The sequence below is a fragment of the Mobula birostris genome, chromosome 1 (genome assembly GCF_030028105.1).
Source record: "Mobula birostris isolate sMobBir1 chromosome 1, sMobBir1.hap1, whole genome shotgun sequence".
NCBI lineage: Eukaryota > Metazoa > Chordata > Chondrichthyes > Myliobatiformes > Myliobatidae > Mobula > Mobula birostris.
Window position 1 is genome coordinate 120,184,677 of NC_092370.1, and position 22,963 is coordinate 120,207,639.

Genomic DNA, 22,963 nt, shown 5'->3' on the forward strand with positions numbered 1-22,963 from the left:
AACTGCAAGGCCACTTCAGATCTATCTAAACACAAGAGATTCTGTGGGAGCTGCAAAATCCTGAGTAGCACACACAAAATGCTGGGGGGATGCAGCAGGTCAGACAGCATCTGTGGAGGGAAATAAAGAGTCAACGTTTCAGGCCGAGACCCTTCATCATGACCGGAAGGGAGTAGACCGAAGATAGAATAAGGAATGGGGATAGTCAGGGAAGAGTATAAGCTGGCAGGTGATGGTTGAGACTGGTTTGTGGGTAGGGGAGGATTAATGATGTAAGAGGTGGGGAGGCAATAGGTGGAGAGGTGTAGGGACAGTTGTAGGATTTAAAACCATAAGACGCAAGAGCGGATTTTGGCCATTCAGCCCATCAAGTATGCTCTACTGTTCCATCATGGCTGATATATTTTCTCCTCAACCCCATTCTCCTTCCTTCTCCCTGTAATCGTTGAAACTTAATAATCAAGAACCTGCATTTTTTTTTTAGTCAGAGGGTGATGAATCTATGGAATTTGTTGCCACGGGCAGCAGTGGAGGCCAAGTCATTGGGTGTATTTAAGGCAGAGATTGATAGGTATCTGAGTAGCCAGGGCATCAAAGGTTATGGTGAGAAGGCAGGGGAGTGGGACTAAATGGGAGACTGGATCAGCTCATGATAAAATGGCGGAGCAGACTCGATGGGCCGAATGGCCGACTTCTGCTCCTTTGTCTTATGGTCTTATGGTCCTATCACCCTCTACTTTAAAAATGCCAATTCATTTGGCTTCCACAGCTGTCCATGGCAATGAATTCCAAAGATTCACCACCTCCGGCTAAAGAAGTTCCTCCTCATTTGTTCTAAAGAGACTTCCTTCTATTCTGAGTCTGTCCGTTTGGTCCTAGACTCTCCCACTATAGGAAACATCCTCTCCACATAATCCATCTTATCTAGTTTTTCAATATTTAGAAGGTTTCAATGAGATTCCTAAACTCCATTGAGTACAGACTGGGAGCCATCAAATGCTCATAGGTTATGCTTTCATTCTGGGATCATTCTTCAGCACTTCTGGACCTCTTTAATGCCAGTATATGTTTCTTAAGATACGGGTACCAAAGCTACTCACAATGTTCTGAATGTGGTGTGATACTTGCAGGGATAAGTGCCGTGAGGGAGGTCAGTGGGGAGGGATAAGTGTATGAGGGAGTGGAGCGGAGAGTTGGGGGGTGAGAAATGGAATGATATGCTTAACAGTAGATCCTGTTAAACATAGCAGAAATTGCACAGAATGATGTGCTGAATACAGAGGCTCATGGGGTAGTAGGAACTTCAGTTCATTTTTGTCACATCACAAGGAGCTTGTCACAAATAACAGAAATATGAGCATATGTGTGGTTTCTATCTAAGCTAAGTAATCCTTCACCTCTTAAACATCCTGTCACGATTTAGAATTGCAATATTACAGCTGTTTGCAGATTGAGGGGTTTATTAGCTGCTAGATTTGTGATTGGAGGTGAGTCATGTAAAGTAACTCTGGTTGCTCTTAACTGCACAATGTCATGATGCCTCACCACTGCCACCATCACCTCAACGGCACATAAACGCTGTTCTTGCCAACAGCATTCACATCCCAAAAATAATTTAAAAATAAATTTCAAACTTCTGGATGAAAACAATCAACATCTTCATGCAACACAACTCTGGAGGCATTCAGGCGTGAGCTGACAAGTGGCAATAACACTCATGCCAAGCAGGTATTGACCATTTACAAGAGTTAAACCACCTACCATTCATGTTCCAAGGCATTATCATTCGCAAGCCCCCCCCCCATCAAAATCCTTATTTTAAAAATAAGATTTTCTAATATGTATGTGATTATTTTTCAGAAGAGTTTGAATCCTCATCTGGTTCTGTACAAGGCAGCACAGAATCATTTGAGTTGGTAACAGATGAGCCCGTGTCTGATTCTGGAGTCAAAAGAACTTTTGAAGGTAAAGACAAACCTTAGTAATGCTAATTTTCTGCCAACATTTGCAATCAAATAATTTCTAAGCACACAAACATGAGCAATTGAAAGGACAAGGGCATTATGTCCTGGAGGCACAATTACTTTGCTTCTGTCTTTAACATATTGTCATGCCTTCATGGTCTTTGGTTAAAAATCCTGAAATCTATCCATTGGTACGGACTGTAGTGATTTAAGAAGGTGGCTGACAACCACTTACTCTAACATTTGTCACTGAGCAATAAATAGTGCCCTTCTGTACCAGTGATCATCCCCACCCAAACAAGAATAAAGTTTAAAAGAAACTTGATCTGGATTCAAAGTTCAAAGAAAACTTATTATTAGAGTGTATATATATATGTCACCATATACAGCCCTGAGGTTTGTTTTCTTGCGGGCATACTCAGTAAATCCAATATCCATAATAGAATCAATGAAAGACTGCATCCTACAGGGTGGACGGCCAGTGTGCAAAAGACAAAAAAAAAATGCAAGTACAAAAGAAAAAACAAGAAATAGTAATAGTAAGTAAATTAACAATAAATATTGAGAACATGAGATAACAAGTCCTTGAAAGTAAGTCCACAGGTTGTGGGAACAGTTTTGTGATGATAGGGCAACTGAAGTTTAGTGAAGTTGTCCCCTCTGGTTCAAGAGCCTGTTGATTGAGAGGTAATAATTGTTCATGAACCTGGTGCTGAGAGTCCTAAGGATCCTGTACTACCTCCCTGATGGCACCAGTGAGGATCCCTGATGATGGATGCTGCTTTGCTGTGACACTCCAGGAAGGTAGATGTGCTCTCTTCTAGTTAGGGAACACATAGTTGCCTTAACATGGAATCATTAAACCCCTGTATCAGCTTTATTTTGCAATCCTCCTCCCAAATCGATCACTTTGATGAAGGTTTCAATGAGTTATCCTAATGACTCCCTGTCAGATTTTGTTCTTGCCCTCATAGAAATCTGTGTGTTGTTTCATTTTGTGAAAAGGCATGGAATGTCTACAAGTTGTTGAATGTGTCAAATGTAGAAAGGCCCATGGCCTAAAAGGCCAGCAACAGTAGATTACTCCTGTTATCCATAAATGCTGCCCCAAAATGAGAGGAGAATATTGTGGTGAGATTAATAATGTTGTAATTTTTCAGCCTCGACGACAGAGCAGGATTGGATTCCTCTGGAGCTGTGCTTTGGAATCCCACTCTTTGTTTCAGAACTGAACAGAAGAGTTTGTCAGAAAATTGCTGCTCATGGATTGTGTGGGAAGGAGAGGTATTTTTTTCCTCCATAGATTGTTTTCCATTTTATTTCTTTATGTCACGTTGAATGACACAGTACAAACAGAAGCAATTGTGCATGTCCTGGCTCTTAATGGGCTCAGACCTTTCCTTGCATTATATTTCTGTTTATGGGAGTTTGACTGTGCAAATTGACTTCCACATTTCTGAAAATTGGTTGTGATTGCATCTCTGATATATTGTATGGACTGCAGGCTAGTCTATGATGGTGTCCTGTATCTGTGAAAGGCATCATAGAAATGCAGGACTTTTTTTTCCCTCCTTGTAACCTCAGCTGCAAGGAGGAGAATCTCATATTTCTTCATTTCCATTAAATGTGGTACAATTCTATAAGTGCATTATTTCAGGTGCTTTGTCACTTGCATGCATGCGCCCACAAATGCACTCTCACTTTTAAGATAAGCACTTAAGATGTAATATCTACACAGTAATTCTCAAAAGTGTAAAAAGCCACTTTTTAGAGAGACTTTTGTGGGAAGAGGCATTCTATGCTTGCCCAAATGTGACACCCTTGAACATCCCCAGGGAGAATAAGAGAACTGTGTTCAGGGAATTCAATGCCAGGGTCACTCAGCACTTCAACCTTTGGAAGTGCACCATTGGAAATTAAGGTTTTGGCAACGTCAACATAAATTAAATACTACTTCTCACCATATGTGCTGAGCACAATCTTATCATAACGAGCACTCTCTTCAACCAGAAAAAAAAAACAAATTCAAGTCATCTTGGCAGCATCTCATTGACTATATCATTGTTTAAGCTAGGGATGGCTGTGATGTGAATATCACAGGGGCCATGATTGGCACAAATGATTGCTAAACAGATCATAGCCTAGTCTCCTCTACTATGTCCATCAAACTCATGAAATAGAGAAGGATTCATAAGAAGCAGACCATACTGAGATTAAAACTCAACAGCCTGCTTGACACTATCATGAAAGAGCACTTTTAGGCCTCGTATGGGGAAAACCTCCAGATCCAGAAGATACCAAAGAACTTTGTGGTCTGCTTAAATTAAATCCACTACCCTTAATACCTGCAAAAACATGCTTGGGTACACGTCCAGAAAACATCAGGATTGGTTTAATGATAACTATGTCGAAATAGAAGAACTTATTTCCAAGAAAAGGAAAGCCTTTTGTGCCTGGCAGAATAATGTTGTCAACAAGGCCAAAAGAGAAGCTTGCCCTAGATTCAAGGCAAACGTCCAGTACAGAGAGTGGGAGGTAAAGAGCTTTTGCTGGACTGAGAAAGCCCTGGAAATCCAGTGACTTCCAGACTGTGGTGACATGAAGTCTTCTTCAGTGGCACCAAAGCAGCCTATGGTCCAGGTTACAGCAAATTCAACCCCTTGACTTCAAAGAACTGGAAGAACTTGTTAAAGGATTGGAAAGACATCAATGATTGATGGAGAGTGCACTTTCAAGAACTTCTTTACCATGACAGCTCTGCTGAACTGGAGGTTAATAACCAAATTCTCCAGAGACCTGTGAGAAAAATCATGGGGGAGCCTCCCAGTATGAAAGAGGTCCATGATGCCATCAGGAGTCTGAAAAGCAACATAGCTGCTGGTTCTGACAGGATCCCAGCAGAGTTCCTCAAGGAAGGTGGACCAGCACATCTACACCACATACACGTTCTCCTGAAGCTCTAGGAAAAGGAACTAATCTCAGGCTCAGGGATGCTCTAATAGAGACCATATTCAAGAAGGAAGTCAAGGCTGATTGTGGCAATTGCAGAGGCATCTCCCTCCTGTCAACAGCAGGCAGGGTGCTTGTATGTATCTTTGTCAACCCTTCTGCATTCCCTGAATCACAGTTTTCTTTCCATCATGTAGCAGTACCACAGCAATGACCTTCATAGCACACCAATTACAGGAAAAATGCTGTGAGCAAAGGTACTTGGCTTTGGTAGATTTGACAAAGACATTTGATACAGTAGACTGCCAAACTTTGGTGTATGCTATTAAGGCATGGCTGTCCTGACCAGTAGTTACGAATTCTGAGGCAACTCCTGCGATGGTGTGTCAGCCACAGTACTCAGCATAGCAGTGCTGAATCAGAGCTCTTCATTGTTAAGACAGGAGTTAAATGGGGCTGCATCATTGTCCCTTCCCTATTTGCCATCCTTCATCTCATTGGCCAAGACCTGCCACACAGAAGCCCAATCGTGTATAGAATAAACACAAGCTTTTCGATCTCAACTGGTGCACAACCAAGAACAAGGCCAGCACCACTGCCATCATGGAGTTTTGGTTTATGGATGATAACCATTGCAGCACACTCTGAAGACCTCTAATGTATCCTGAATGCCTTTGCTAAGGCATATAGGGTCCTGGGTCTTGGCTTGAATATAGACACAGGTCATATGTCAGCCATGACCCAACCAGCCTTCCGTAAAAGCTGACGATATCATCCTTGAAAATATAGACCACTTTCCCTATCTTGGGGATTCTCTCCTCAAAGCCAGATATGAACTCTGACATCAGTTAACACCCAAGTAGTGCTAGTGGAATCTATTCAAGATTACGGAAAAGTCTTTGAAGACTGCTATCTACAGGTGCAAACAAAACTTTTGATTTGTAGTTCCTGCTTACTGTATGGACCACCTGTCGTAGGCATCTGAAAGCCCTGGAACAGTAACACCAAAGATCCCAAGGAAAGATTTTGAGGATTAGCCGGAAGGGCAGCTGCACTAACACCAGTGTACTAGAGAAGGCCAACGTGAAAAGCATCTCCACCATGATAAAACAATACCAACTCTGATGGATAGGTCATGTTATCCAGACACATTACTCATGTCTCACAAACAGATCCTTTACTTCCAGTTGAAGGAAGTTGAGTGAGCCTCTGGTGGGCAAAAAAAAAATATGCTTCAAAGATAACATCAAAATCAGCTTGATGAAGTTCACCATGACATCTAAAAACTGGGAAGATATTGCACTAAGTACTTACTTTTTAGAGATACAGCATGGAATAGGCCCTTCTGACCCAATGTGCCACACCACCCAATAATCCACCTATTCAATTCTAGTCTGGTCATGGGACAATTTAACATGACAAATTAACCCACTAACCAGTACGTCTTTGAACTGTGGGAGGAAACGGGAATACATGGAGGAAACCCTCGCACTCACGGGAAGGATATACAAACTACTTCCAGGCGGCACTGGAATTGAACTCTGAAGTCTGATACCCCAAGCTGTAAGAGTGTTGTGCTAATAGCTGTGCTGCACCTGGAGGAAATCTGTTCAAAAGGGAACTGTGCTACAGGAGACCAAGCTGCAGCTGTGAAAGGAGAAACTGAACAACCAGAATACCCAGCCACTCACCACAGCCACCACTTGCGCTTCCCCACACTGCAGTGGAATAATTGGAGCCTGTATTGGCCTCTACAACTACGTGAGGACCCACCAATAAACCACTCTTTAGAGAACATCATACTGGACTCGAGTGATCACACTGCTGTTATTTCTCAAAACTCATGCTTGTATAAAGTTAATCCTATCACATTGAATAAATCTGTTCGTGACCTGACAAACAATGGCAGATTTTACCAATAGTAATCCAAATGTATACCTGCCATTTTTTGTGTGTACTTCAGATTCACTTATTTTACATTTATTTATTTATCATTCATACATTGAAACATAGTGAAATGTATCGTTTGCATTAATGACCAACATAATGTGAGGATGTTCTGGGACAGCCCACAAGTGTCAGCACACATTCCCACCATGTTCAGCAAAACAACACAAGCAACAACAACACATTATAAATGCAACAAAATAACAGCAAATAAGCCCCTTTTCTCTCTGTGTGTCTCTCACTCACTCTCTCACCCACATATCATGGGGCTTCGAGCTCTGGTTGCAGATGGACCCCCAACCCCAGGACTCACCAACGAGAGGGTGGGGATTTCCTGGCCCTCGCTCCTCCTGCTGATGTGGACCTCCAATCCTGGGACTCCCCAACATGCAAGTTTCTCCACCCTCGTCCATTGAGCCTGTCAACTTTGGTCATTGACCACGTGGGTTGCAGTTCTCTATCTCAGTGCCTTCTGACCTGACATCTGTTCACAGGGATCACTGGCCGTCTACCATGGAGTGCAGACTCCAGGTTCTGCCTTTGACTCTTCATTTATTGATCCCTACTTCTAACTCCCCACATCCCTGTCCTCTAATTCTCCACAGTGCCCCTAAAATCATCCCTATGAACTTAAAATAAGCAAGTTTGAGCCACATCCTTAAATGGACATTGCAGCTTGAAATTCTCTTCACCATTAAACAAAAGACAGGAAACTCAATAACCCTTTCAACCTAGTATGAGCCAATAATTTAAGCTGTGGTGTTGTGCTGAGAGCATGCATGAGAAAGAGATAGTGGGATACCCCTAATGTTGAAATATTGATCAATACTGGGATCATTTGCTGAAAACTTAAACCCAAAGTTAAATGTAAATTGTTGGTAAGGGTCAGTTGAAATACTTAGGCAACATTATTGGTTCTAGAATTACAGACCATTAGGCCTCTGGGTAACCCATGCTACTGTTCTACAATGGTTTTAAATGTTATTACTTGGTACTCACTTACCTTTGGACAAGTTGCTGCAGATAGAGGATTTAGATGATGCAAATCTGACATTCTTGGATGAGTTAAAGCAGTTCAGTTTGTAAGGATAGCTCAAAATATCAAAAGTGGGGGGGGGGCACGGAGTTGGAACTGTTGCTTATGGAGTTCAGGGCTTGGATTAAGTTTACAGGTCATAATATAATTCTGGTATCGATTTGATGTGGTGGCAGAGTTTAAAACTTGTAAAAGCGTTGAAAAACCCCCATTCTAGTTGCCTGCTCCAAATTGTTCATTAATCTTCCATAACAATTTAGACCCTTTGTCCTTATGGAAGTTGATGCTATAAGTAGATATATTTGCTCTTTTTATCTTGCCTGTGCAGATTCTTAATATACTGTGTTGTCATTGTATCTTGGTATGTGACAAAAATAAACCAATAATGATTATCATTTTTCCACAGCCTTCAGAAACTCTTGCATTCCAGTAGGAAGTTATCTCTGCAAGTCCTCAGCTTTGTACAGTCATTCCAGGTATAAATTAGCTGCTTGCATTCAAACATTTACAGAGCTGTTTGATATTTTTTAACAAGTGTTATTGGGGTATAAAGAAGAATTAGACAGAACTCTATTTCCTTTGAGATATGGTTCAAGTCCAGACTGAAAATCTACTCTTGGCTATAACAATAACAAATTTTGGATTTGGCAGACTAAATTCAACCATTGAGACACAAGAGACTGCAAATGCTGTAGTCTGGAGCAGCAAACAATCTGCTGGAAAAACTCTGCTGATTGAGTGAGGAGGAAAGTATTCTTCCCCTAGGAGAAAAGGAATTGTTGACATTTGCGGTGATGTAGGATTTTGACCCGAAATGTCAATAATTCTTTTCATTGCACAGATTCTCCTCTACACACTGAGTTTCTCCAGAAGTTTGATGCTCCAAATTACCACTAGCCAATGTTGGATTCATAGCTGGAATGGCTGTGGGGAGATGATGCATAAGTTTTTAATTGAAATGGGACCCAAAGTATGGAATGGAGTGTGTTGGGAGCTAACAGTGATGCAGCTGGCCTGGGAGTATGACATTAACCAATTGTCTCAGCATTAACATCCAGCACCTCAATGCCTATCAAATCAATTGTTCAGAAGTTCCAAAATTGCCTTGAAACAAGTAATTTGGCCAAACAAACATTGTACTGTTTGTGCTCTACACTGGCTGCCTCCTCCCACCATCTGACTATAATCTGTTCCTCCACATGTGTTTTTCCAGCTCCCCCTTAAAAATATGCCCTTGCTGGAGTGAAATATGAATTATTTCTGCCTCTTCTCTCCTCCCACCCCCATCTCCATGGCAAACAAACTCCTGAACCAAACTCGGTGTAAATTTCACAAAAGTCGCAGATGAGGTAGATGAGGAATCAGAATATAATGGGTGTATCTGTGGTGTTGTATTTCTGTGGAATGTTCCACATAACTGCTGTTGTTGTGTGTTTAGGAAACCGGTGAATCAGATGGGACAACTTTATTTCCTCAGACATCGTCTATTGATGCGGGAGTTCCTCTTCCAGCCAAGAGCTTGATCTTCAGAGATGGTGTTCTATCTGAATGGGTTAGACGGTCACCCTTACCTGTACATATTGCAAATTTGCACATGGACCAAACTAATTAAACACGTTTCCATAGTTGTATTGTACATCTTAATAAGCAAGTGTCAGACGGTAGTGCTGTTTCTTTCATTTCTTCCATACTTGTTTTTTCCTCTCTCCTTCCTTTTTCTCTTCCCAGCTATTCTGTTTATGTTCTCAGGTCCTTTCTACCTTTCAAACTTTTCCTTCTCTCTTCCTCTCTCTGCCTCTCAATCTACCTCACTGTTCCCATTCTACTGCACTTGTGCTTTCTGCTTCCCCTCTCTTCTTCCTCCCTCTCAGTCCGAAGGACAGCCAAGTTCTAAATGCTGATCCAAATAGATGTGGTTATTTAGCACCTTAATAATGTTTTAAAAGTAAACTATGGCTCTTAATGATTTAATTTTCTTGTACAAAATGGTGGAAATATAATTTCTGATAAAACAACCAGATTGGTGTTCAAAGGTCAAAGTAAATTTATCAAAGTACATATGTCACCATATACAACCCTGAGATTCATTTTCAAGTGGGCTTACTCAGTAAATCCAATAACCATAATAGAACCAATGAAAGATTGCAGCAACTGGGCATACACCCATGTGCAAAAGACAAATAAACTGAGCAAGTGCAAAAAGAAAGTGGGAAACAAAAAGAAATAATAAATAAGCAATGAATATCAAGAGCATGAGATGAAAGGTCCTTGAAAGTGAGTCCATGGGTTGTCGGAGCAATTCAGTGATGGGGCAAGTGAAGTTACCTCCTTTGGTTCAAGAACCTGATGTTTGAGGAGTAATAACTTCCTGAATTTGATGGTAGTGAGTCCTGAGGCTCCTGTACCACCACCTTGATGGTGTCAGCGAGAAGAGAGTATGACCTTGGTGGGAGTCCCTCATGATGGACGCTGCTTTTCTGTGACACCACTCCGTGTAGATGTGCTCAATGGTGTGGAGCACCTTGCCCGTGATGGTCTTGGCCATATCCACTATTTTTTGTAGGAATTTCCATTCAAGGGCATTGGTTTTTCCATACCAGGCTGTGATACAGCCAGTCAATACACACTGCACCACACATCTGTAGAAGTTTGTCAAAGTTTTTGATGCTATGCTGAATCTTTGTAAACTTCTAAGGAAATAGGGGCACTGTCATAGTTCTTCATAATTGCTCTAAAGTGCTGGGCCCAGGACAGGTCCTCTGAAATGATAATACCAAGGAATTTAAAGTTGCTGACCCACTCCACCTCTGATCCTCCAATGAGGTCAGGCTCATTGAAGTCAATCATGAGCTCCTTAGTCTTCAAATCACAAACAGAAAATCTGTAGATGCTGAAAATGTGAGCAACACACACAAATGCTGGAGTAACTCAGCAGGCCAAGCAGCATCTATAGAAAAAAAGTACAGTTGACATTTTGGGCCAAAACGTCAACTGTACCTTTTGCCATAGTTGCTGCCTGGCCTGCTGAGTTCCTCCAGCATGTGTGTGTAGCTTCTTGGTCTTGCTGACATTGAGTAAGAGTTTGTTGTGGCACCATTCGGTCAGATTTTCAATATCCCTTCTGTATGCTGATTCCTCTCTACCATAGATTTGGCCTACAACAGTGGTGTCATCAGCAAACTTAAATATGGCCTTGGGGCTGTGCATCTGTACTGATGGTGATTGTGGAGGAGATGTTGCCAATCTGAGATTGCTGTCTGCAAGTGAAGTTGAGGATCCAGTTGCACAAGGAGGTTTTGAGACCAAGATCTTGAAGCTTACTGATTAGTTTTGAGGGGATGATAGTCATAGTCATACTTTATTGATCCCGGGGGAAATTGGTTTTTGTTACAGTTGCACCATAAGTAATAAGTAGTAATAGAACCATAAATAGTTAAATAGAATATGTAAGTTATACCAGTAAATTATGAAATGTCCAGGACCAGCCTATTGGCTCAGGGTGTCTGACCCTCCAAGGGAGGAGTTGTAAAGTTTGATGGCCACAGGCAGGAATGACTGCTCTGTGCTGCATCTCGGTGGAATGAATACCGAGCTGTAGTTGATAAAAAGCATCCTGATTTGTGCATCCTGGCTGTTCAGATGTTGCAGGGTTGAGTGAAGAACCAGTGAAATGGCATCTGCTGTGGACCTTTTGTGCCAGTAGGCAAAATGGAATGGATTACTTGGCATTTCCACTTGAAACTGTTTGGAAAAATACATACAGTCTTTTCTTTCAACCGGTGTTTGCAACTGCAAGTTATGGGGGCTAACAGTGATTGTATGGCACAGAGCAGCTCCAGACAATGGTGATCACAATCTCACCTCCGCTGATATAGTCAAATAGAGAATTGAATTTCTTGTTTTACTGTGACCCAGTGGACTGTCTGGATCGACATTTAATCACCCAGTTGTGGGCCCAACTGGCTGGGAACTTACTGTAGATGTTGGCCATTGTAGTAATATATTCCCTTTGGCCGTATATGAAATGGTGATACAGAATTTAAGTTTTTTGTGCTCTATACTGCTGATTGGAAGGTGCTTGTTAGCACACCTCAAATCCATAATCTTGCTGAAGACTTCATGCACCAGTTTAATTTTTTTGCTCTGATGTTTGAGATTGAGATCCTTGTATTAAATATCCATGACGAAGATTGCTCCCCAACAATGCCAAGCTACAAAATGTCACTGAAAACCAGAAATTCTTTTCTGTTTTCAGGAAGTTTAATTAAGAAAGGATGGTAGGTTTGATTTGGTTTGCAGGTTTTGCAACAGGTATTTTTGTTTACTGATCCTGAAACCAATATCAAATCCTGCAGTGAAATCAATGGCAAAGTTTCAACTAAATTGAATATACTTTATAACATTTCTACCTAATGTAAGTCTTCTCTTTTTGGCATAAACAGTAAATGTTGCGTTTTCAATCATCAACTTATGATGCCTTCAACATCAGTACAGTTGAATTATCTATGTATTTCTGACACCAAATGGGACCATTTGGACCATTAAGTCTATGCCACCTCTAAATGCCCTTCCTGCTTAATAATTTTTGAGTATTTTTAATATCCACTCATGAAACTGATTGACACTTGTCTTAAATTTAGCAGAAGTTGTTTGATTTTTGAAAACTAGAAATGGTTTGGGATATAGGGTAGCCAATAAAGGTTTGCTTGCATTCCATAAAACTTGACTTGCACACAAGGGATCCTTTCTTTGTTAAACTCTATTGCAAAGCAGTTTATCCATGGTCAGTTTGACCTGCTACTTAAAGTTAATTTCATTCTTTTTGATGTATCTGTTCCAAATCATTGGAAAATCAATTATCCAAATGGCCAATTCGCTCTGTCTCAGTTACAACAAATGGCAACTACACCAGCACGTTTGCCTTGGCACTATCTTTCCCCACTTTTTGGGGACCAGCCATGTTGTGCTCAAGATTCTGGATGCTGTCGTATTAGTAACAAACCTATTAATCCACTTACTCACTTTGTGTTCTTGGCTTTTGTAGTTCATCTGCTATTTAAATACTACCAGTCATTGTAACTTCACAAGTCACCTTGATATTATTTTTATTCCATTCAGCCTGTGGGTGCCCAAGTAATCATCTTAGCAATAAGAGAAATATGAGAAACTATGAAAATGTACATATTAATGTAGACACCAAGTGTGTGTGTGTGTGTCTTCATTGACTGTAATGATCTGTAATGGCAGGCAATGATCATGTATCTTTCTTACTTTTCTGTATACCTGTCTTGTTTTGCAAAAGAAAAAGTTAAATTCTTGTTGTCATGTACATTCCAAGTACTTCAGTTGGAAGTGTTTTGAATGGTGAGGCTGTTGGTTCACGGCGAAGAAGAGTGCTTTTGGAGGTTGGGGCGCCATGGTAGCATATGGTTAGTGCCACGGTATTACAGCTCGGAGTTCAATTCTGACATCATCTATAAAGCGTCATGGAAAATGTGGGTTTTCTCTGGTTTTTGCCTACGGTCTGAAGAAGTGCCAGTTAGTAGGTTAATTGGTTATTGTATCTACTTCCCTCGCAGTGCGTTGCATACAGGAAGTTAAACACCACCTCAAAAATAATCACCCAAGCCAGAAGCTTCTTCAGGGCTTTTAATAAAGAAAACTTCGTGAAACTGCAGAAAATTAAGATTCAGTACCGAATCGTTGCACACCTGAATATACTAAAATTATCGATTATTCTCATTATCAGTATTGAGCAAGGTAATACACACCTAGAACATTCTATAGCTATGCTGTGGACTAGAGCAAACTTGTGGTGCAAAAATAGTTTAATAGCGATGAATGATAAACATAATACTACCTTCAAAGTACATCTACTAAATGTTTAGCAATATTAAGAAAGCTTAAGACTTACAAATATTACTGTTTCAAGGGCAAATAAAGAATGGATGGAGATGGATTCTTTCTACCATGTTTGCTCCAAGTCAAAATCCCAATTATCCAGCACGGGAAATTGATGTTTTAAAAAAAAGTTAACAGACTGGAAGTGAAGTTCGTACATAATGAACTGCATACAAAATGAACAGCATCTCTAGAGGCAGAACATTGTAAATCATCCAATGATTAGTTGGGTTAAATCGAGGGTAACTGAATGGTGCAGCTCGAAGGATTGGAAAGGCCTGTTCTCAAAATAAATAAATAAATTCTGATATCTTGGGAGAATATAGCTAATAAATGTTAATGACATTTGATAATCGGCGTAAGTTTCATGTCTGCTGATGCTCCACAAAACTCAACTGTTAAGTATCTTTCATGGTACAAGTTGTGCCTTCTTCCACTTCTCATTGCTTTCAGATCTTTACAGTCACTTAAGCACTGACCAAGAGTGAATCCATTAGTTCAGGTACAAAGGTCTTAAAACCAAATTGCCTTTTTCTGGAATTTATTTCAAAATCATTAATCCTTGAATCAGGTTTGTATCAGAGTCAGATTTATTATCTCTGATGTCATTGATGTGAAATTTGGTGTTCTGAATGATGAGGGGCTTTTGTGATGGATGTCACCCCTTTGAAGCACCTTGAAGATGCCCTTGATGTTGGAACAATTAGGATATGTTAAATTCTGCATTAGTTCCATTCATATTTTGAATCCTTTCTCCTTCAAACTCTTAGGAATCCCTATTGGGGGTGCTTTGTGATGGGAATTGTGAATGTTTATCTGATGGTGTTTCTTTGGACCTCGCTCAGAAGAACTTTACATTTATGAGAAGGTTTCTCAAATTCTCATAAAATGAAGACTACATATTTCCTTATATCTAGCACTGGAAATTCCAGCTGTGAGCTGAGGCTGAGGTCTCCTATGATCTTTATAGGCATTCCATAACGCCTGCTGCAAACTTTCAGCAATGTAGTAGTTGTTAGGACCTTTTGGCACAGGCTCTTCCATTTTTTTCACAGTAACAGGTCGAGGTTAATTATCCCCTGAAATTTGTCCTGACGTCTGATTGGATCAAGTCTTTCTTAACATCACTTTTTGAAAAATCCATATTTTAAATATAAGACCATGTCCCAAAGCTGTAAAATATGAAATAAACCTTTTATTTTCCTTTTAATGTACTGTAAACTTAGGTGAAATCTTCCTGTAAGTTTTATAAATTCTAAGCAATGCTACTGTTGTTTGTGTAATCAGTCCTTGTAATTTATAAACCATAATCAAATTGTGTTTATTTTCAGTTGTTTTTAATTGTAGTTTTCAGTTTAAATTTGAACATCTATTATATGCTACATAATAGTCACTTAACACATGCCAGGGAGATGAGGATAATACAGATGCAGCTTCAATAATGAATGGGGGTGGCAGTGAGAATAAAGATATAGCATAGTGACGAGTTAGAAAGTTGGCACTACAGAAATAATTGGGAATAGCAAGACTTAAATCCACAGTTGATAATCCAGATTGTTTGACTGCATAGAAATGGAATTAGGCCATCCAGTTCCTCATTTATTTTATTCCCAGCTAATTTACTGGTGAATTGGCTGCCCAAGCATGGATGTCAACGTAATGCCCGATCAGGCCGAACCCTGTATTGTATAGAGACTAGTGTTGACTCCAGTTCAGTCCTGTGTGGGTGAAGTCTTAAACTGAAGCTCCGTCTTCAATCATTCAGTGGTTCTGTTGGAAGAGCTGGCGAATGACAACTGGTGTTTTGGGAAATACTTATCTGTCAAGGTCACAAAAAAAAATTGGAATTACGAAATATTATTGGTGGGAGCTTCCTGTGTTCGATTTAACTAGTGCACCACAAGAGTCACTGCTTCAAGTTTCGTTGGTTCATCCTGAATATTTTTTGAAAGGCACTACAGCATTGTAAAAGTTTTATAAAGAGTTATCTCGCATCTTTACCAGTGACTATTATTTGTGGGAGCTAAGAGACACATGGGAACAAAATTTGACATCTTAAAACTTTGTGGCAGGTGAGTAAAAGATTGGTCGAAGTTATTAGTTTTAAGGAAGGCTCTGGCAGAGGCTGAGACAAGGGAAGTTCCAGAGCTTACTGGCACCTGCATTGGAGCGTGCCCAAAAGGCTAGTTTTGGTGACCTTGGGAAGTTGCATATTTCTATCCACAAAAATGCAAATCTCCAGATAATACTGTGAAAGATTACAACAGTGGGTGAATTCTGAGGCAATTTAAACTTGCGGCAACATTTTCAGTCTTATCACATCAGAAAGTAATTAGTGATGTATTACTGTGGGTCTAGTGTTGTAAACAAGTCAGGCTGGGTGGGGGAGGACAGACACTGCTCTCTCCAATTTGTGAACAACAATATTTTACAACAATCCGATTAGTAATGGTGACCATAAAACTGATACCAAGTTTTTATTTCAAAGCATGGTTAATTCAATTTTAATTCCTCTTCCATGGTTGGATTTTAATTTGGATTTAAATATCTTCAAACACATGTTTCAAGAGCACTTAGGTAGACACCTGCATTACTAAGTCAATAATGTGACTGCTCTACAACTGTGAAAGAGTGTGATCATTTATATATCATAGGTCAATTGGACACAATGAGCAGGGAAGGGGATAGGATTTGAGGAAATGAAAGCACATTAGCTCACAATCATAAACACAAGGTTCTGCAGGTCAGGCAGCTTCTATGGAGAGAAGCGGTTAATGTTTCATATGAAGACCCTTCGTCAGAACCAGTGCTGTTATTTAGCAGGAAGAACTTAACGAGAATATTAGCATTTATTGGGATGCAGCATCTCAAAGGAAGTTAAGTATAATTTTGACCCACATTCAATGTGCAGTAAGAGTTTGCAGGCAATTGTGCTCTGCACCTTTTACACAGCAAAAAAAAAAGTGTGCCCCTTGACGACCTTTTCCAATGTACAGTGAAATCCAGTGCCACCAAATGGAACTGGAAGTAACTTCATTTTAATTATATTTCTGCCTATTTAAGGTGCAGTTTTCAAAATAAGTACTGAGCCAAATATGTCTTTGTTCAGCACAGATGGTGATGGAATGTATAATATGAGAGTATAAATCTGAATCACTCAGGTATATAGTTGTATTATTATATTTCTGAATAAGAAGATTTTGAGTCCTACTCCAGAGACTTGAAGACAAAGTTCTTGAATGACATTTCATTGCTGTACTGAGGGACTACTACAGTGTTGGTGAAAGCACAGCCCTGATAGTCCTCAATGGTAGGTATAAAAGAGCAAAGAATTTTTCCTGCACCCTGTGGGATTTTGCTGTGTACAAATAATGACTATAAAGGACAGCAATAGTTACTCTTCAAAAATAGTTTATTGGTTGTAAAGGTCTTTGGAACATCCTGAATTAGAGGCAACATGGGCTACTAGAAACCAGTTCTTTCCCTGTCTTTGCAAACCTTTTCATGGCTGTGCCCGCAGCCCTTTTAATACAAAGCCTTCCTCTGGTTAATTTTTTTGGCAATGTTCTGACTATTATAACACTACTTGGTGTAAAAGTTTGAGCACTTAGATGTGGGCCAACAATGAATCATTTTGTCTTTGAGAATCGGAGATTAGAAAACAAGGACTTCCAAATGTAGTGGAGAAAGCCAGATTTGTAGGGAACAGTGAGATACTAATAATTCAACTTGATATATTCTGCTAAAAGTTTAGCTTGTGATCATGGCAAGTCTGTTCATTGTATTCATTTGAGTACATTGTCATTCACAGAAATGAATAACGCCTAAACTTTCCTCTAGTTGCTTAGAAATTTGGGGATGAAATGTAATGCAAAGCTGCACTTTTCTACTTCACTGCACTAGCTCAAGCAGATGAACTAGAAATAAATTGATGTCTTTTAGTAAATTAGTAGTTATTCCATTTCAACAAATGACTGAGGCAATAAGGTTATGTGTATATGGATTTCAGCAAGGCATTTGATAAGGTACCTCATGCAAAGCTTATTGAGAAAGTAAGGAGGCATGGGATCCAAGGCAACCTTGCTTTGTGGATCCAGAATTGGTTTAACCACAGAAGACAAAGAGTGGTTGTAGATGGGTCATATTCTGCATGGAGGTCGGTGACCAGTGGTGTGCCTCAGGGATCTGTTCTAGGACCCCTTCTCTTTGTGATTTTTATAAATGACCTGGATAAAGAAGTTAGTAAATTTGCTGATGACACAAAAGTTGGGGGTGTTGTGGATAGGGTGGAGGGCTGTCAGAGGTTGCAGCGGAATATCAATAGGATGCCAAAATGGTCTGAGAAGTGGCAGATGGAGTTCAACCCAGATAAGTGTGAGGTGGTTCATTTTGGTAGGTCAAATATGGCAGAATATAGTATTAATGGTAAGAATCTTGGCAGTGTGGAGGATCAGAGGGATCTTGCGGTCTGGGTACATAGGACACTCAAAGCTGCTACGCAGGTTTACTGTTAAGAAGGCAGTGTATACAGGCCTTCATCAATGGTGGGATTGAGTTCAAGAGCCGAGAGGTAATGTTACAGCTATATAGGACCCTGGTCAGACCCCACTTGGAGTACTGTGCTCAGTTCTGGTCACCTCACAACAGGAAGGATGTGGAAACTATAGAAAGGGTGCAGAGGAGATTTACAAGGATGTTGCCTGAAATGGGTTAGTGAACTTGGCCTTTTCTCCTTGGAGTGGTGGAGGATGAGAGGTGACCTGATAGAGGTGTATAAGATGATGAGAGGCATTGATTGTGTGGATAGTTAGAGGTTTTTACCCAAGGCTGAAATGGCTAACACGAGAGGGCACAGTTTTAAGCTGCCTGGAAGTAGGTACAGAGGAGATGTCAGGAGTAAGATTTTTACACAGAGAGTGGTGAGTGTGTGGAATGGGCTGCTGGCGACGGTGGTGGAGGTGGATACAATAGGGTCTTTAAAGGGACTCTTGGATAGGTACATGGAGCTTAGAAAAATAGAGGGCTATGGGTAACCCTAGGTAATTTCTAAAGTAAGTACATGTTCGGCACAGCATTGTGCTGTAGGTTTTCTATGTTTCTGTTATTTTCCCTCACACTCTATTTCAATATTTGTAGTTTAAAGCAGGAGTTTTACATGCTTGGGCAGAATGACTTCCTTACTACAAATATTTGGAAATATTCCTATTGTGATAAAGATAAACTGCTAATATTTCAGATACAAGGCACACATTGATTTGCTGAGCAATATAGCATGGGTACAGGCCCTTTGGCCCAACCAGTCCCTAATCTTAAATGCTTTTATCAGGTTGCCCTATATTCCAAGGAATAAAGACCTAGCCTAACAAAAGCTGTCTATATAACTCAGGCTCTCTATTCCTGGCAACAGCCCAATAAATCTGCTCAGCACCTTTCCTAGCTTAACTTTGTCCTTCCTGTAAAAGGATGACCGGAACAGTATGCTGTACTCCCAGGTGCAGTGTCACTAACGACTTGTACAACTGCAACATAATACCCCAATTCCAAAAGTCAGTGCCCTGGTTAATGAAGATCAGTGTGTTTAATGCCTTTTTCATTTCTCTACGACCTGTGAAGCCACCTTTAATGAACTATACACTTCTACTCTTTAAGTGGATCTGTTCCCTTACATTCCCTAGTGCCCTATTGTTTATAGTTTAAGTCCTACGCTGGTTTGACTTTAGAAAGTAGATTACTTCACTCTTATCTGCAGTGAAATCTGTTTGCCACTCCACAACCCACTTACCTAACTGACCAAGATCCCTCTACAATCCCTGATAAACTTATTCACTATCAACAACAACTCCAAATCTTGTGTCAGCCACAAACTTACTGACTAAGCCTTCTCATAGAAGTCATTTATGTAAATAACAAGGGCATCAACTCCAACCATTATTTGCAATGAATGCAGTTGTTTGTGTTACTGAATAAATATAATCTACAGTATTTCTTCTCATTTCTTGGTCATACTGTATTTACTAAACATCCTAATTTTGCAAAGTAACCTTACAGTTGGCACTTGCAGTTTTCAATTTGTCTTTCCTCTTGGTGACACAACCATCACCTCTTGATCAGGTGCTGAAATATATTGATTATCAAGGTGACTGTGTTGAAGGTAAGGTCCTATATAGGTGAACTCACCTTGGTGAAGCATCAACAGATGTATTTACGTGCTTAAAAAAAAACACATAACAGAGCTCAGTGCAATTGCTTAACAGTGCTGGCAATCACTGTTCAGGGTTCAATTCCCACCACTGGCTGTAAGGAGTTTGTGTGTTCTCCTCATGACGGCATGGATTTCCTCCCACATTCCTAAGACACAAAATGATGCATTTCACTGTATGTTTTGATATACCTGTGACAACTAAAGCTAATCTTCAACCAGATTACAATTCTGCAGTCTTCCACTGTTATTCATTGATATTGGAGGACAATTGAGCAGCTTAACAGGAGGAAGAGGGTGCTTCAATGCCATCACATTGGTGGGGCCAAGTAAGTGAGTGTTGAAGATGGAGCTGAATTATTATTCTGTGATTTGCCATGTGGATGATTCATCTCAGCTTCCTTCTGCAATCTCTGTAAAAGTCAGTATACAGCCATTTGGATTTACTCCAATGTGATTTAAGAAAAAAACTGAAATCCACTGGACACAGCCAAGATTATGGGGTTAGGCTAATACCCAGATGTAGTACAGAAGACCTACTCCAGTTAGATCGCTGGCCAAGATGTTCTTGTAAAACAACAGCACTGGCATCTAAACAATAGGACATTATCTTATAGAAGTGTATAAAATCATAAGGGCCATAAACAGAATGAATGCACAGTCTTTATCTCAGGGATGAATTAAGAATGAAATGATTTAGGTTTTAGGTGAGAAAAGGGAGATCTAATAGAACCTGAGGGGCATCTTTTGACACACGGAAGGTGCTTGGGATATGGAATGAACAGTCGGAGGAGGTGCTTTAGACTGGTACAATAACATTACATTAGAAAGGCATTAAGATAGGTACAATGGAAAGTCAAAAGTAAATTTATTACTAACGTACATGTATGTCACATGACATTTTCTTGTAGGCATTCACAGTAAATACAAAGACACAATAGAATCAATGAAAAACTACACACAAGATGAACAAACAACCAATGTGCAAATACAAAAAGAAACAAAAAGAAATAAATAAGCAATAAACATTGAGAACATGGTATGAGTTCTTGAAAGTGAGTCCATAGGTTGTGGGAACTGTGTAGTGTTGGGGTGCACAGTTATCATAATCTATGAACCAGCAGGGATAACTTCAAGAGCCTGATGATGAGGAGTAATAACTTTATGAACATCACACAATGGAGGAAATCAGCAGGCCAGGCAGCAGCTATGAAAAAAGAAGTACAGTTGTTTTGGGCCGAAACCCTTCAGCAGAACTCCAGAGTCCCTCCAGCATTTTGTGTGTGTTGCTCAGATTTTCCCTTGTTTGGAACTTCCTGAACCTGATGGTTTTGAGTCTCAGGACTCCTGTGCCTGCTTCCTGATGGCTGCAGCAAGAAGAGAACATGGCCTTGAAGGGGGTCCTTGATGATGGATGCTGCTTTCCTGTGACAGTGCTCTGTGTAGATGTGCTCAATGATGGAGAGGGTGTTATCCATGATGAATTCAGCTCTATCCTCTACTTTTAGTGGATTTTTCCGTACAAGGGCATTGGTGTTTCCATAACAGGCTGTGGTGCAACCAGTCAGTATCCTCCACCACACATTTATAGAAGTTTATCAAGTTTGAGATGACATGCCAAATCTTTGCAAACTTCTAAAGCTAGAGATGCTGCCAAGCCATCTTTGTAATGGCATTTATGTGCTGGACCCAGAATAGATCCTCTGAAATGATGTCACCAAGGAATTTAAAGTTGCTGACCCTCTCCACCTCTGATCCCCTGATGAGGACTGGCTCATGGACCTCCTGCTCCTGTAATCAATAATCAGCTCTTTGGTAAGAAAAGAGTTGGAGGGAATTGGGACTAGCTCAGGTGTCTTTCTTAGTTGGCATGAATGAGTTGTACTGAAGGGCCAGTTTCTATGCTGCTTGACTAATTTTCCTGGTATATCCTGTTCACTAAAAGCAGGACAAATCAGATCCAGCTAATTACTCTGCACTCAGCCACCAGCAAAATAACAGAAGTAGTCATCAATAGTGTTATTGAGCACCACTTAGTTATAACCTGCACGTCAATACTATGTGGGTTTTATCAGGACCACTTACCTCCCAACCTTATCACATCTTAGTCAAAATGCAAAGGGTGCTAGTGACGCTGGAATCAAGAAATGTAAAGCTTTATATTGTAGGTGCGTTTTATTGAAGAAGGTTGTTCCTGTTTCACTGTTTGCAGGTTTTTTTGCTTATTGTGGTCTGTATTCTTCTACTGAGCATCATTGGCACCAGAATGTGTGCTGACACTTCTAAAAGTAGAGGTCCCCAGCACACAGTTAGGTCTGTTGGTTGCTACCACAGGTGACACATTTCACTGTACATTTTGACACACAGGTGATACATTTGAATCTTAATGTGCCATCAAAAAGAAGACACTCCAGTGGTTGGAATGACATTCCACATCAAGGACAATGGTGTGACTCACTCCAGCTCCCAGACCATGTCTGTAGGAGCTCCTCAGGGCAAAATCCTGGGCCCAAAGTTCTATAGTTGCTTCATCGATGACTGGCCTTCCATCACCAGGTTCAAAGTGGGTATGTTTACTGGTGTCACTGTTCAATTCATTCTGACACTTTAGCAAATAGAGCAGCCCTTGCCCTCTGGCAGCGAGACCCAGATAGCACTCAAGCGGTTGTGGAAGGTAACATTAGTGCCACAAAGGAGACAGGTAATGAACATCTGCAGCAGATGTGTGGATCCCCATCACTCAGACCCTGATCATCCATGTTACTAGAGGATCACCATTGATCAGAAGCACAACTAGACCAGCCAGACAAATACTGTGTAAATGAGAGACACTGGTGACCCAGGGGACATCCCAAGGACTTTGAGTTCAGGAGAGTGATGGAATATTCTCTACTTGCTTCAATGACAGCGAATCTAAGGCTATTCGAACTCCTCAACACCATCTACTTGACTGTTCCACCACCTTTG

General features: G+C 40.5%; 1 protein-coding gene across 5 annotated transcripts in view; it reads left to right on the forward strand.

The window, feature by feature from the left end:
• fam91a1 (family with sequence similarity 91 member A1) overlaps positions 1-15,107 on the forward strand; it is a 63,607-nt gene extending 48,500 nt beyond the window's left edge. For 4 of the 5 annotated variants that reach the window (XM_072261409.1, XM_072261437.1, XM_072261429.1 and 1 more), the window contains 4 exons: positions 1,861-1,965; positions 3,125-3,248; positions 8,303-8,372; positions 9,335-15,107. In XM_072261409.1, coding sequence (XP_072117510.1) covers positions 1,861-1,965; positions 3,125-3,248; positions 8,303-8,372; positions 9,335-9,508 — 473 coding nt within the window. In that variant the 3' untranslated portion in view covers positions 9,509-15,107. The remainder of the gene's footprint in view (positions 1-1,860; positions 1,966-3,124; positions 3,249-8,302; positions 8,373-9,334) is intronic. The other variant, XM_072261419.1, reaches the window with a different exon arrangement.
• The last annotated feature ends 7,856 nt before the right edge of the window (positions 15,108-22,963 follow it).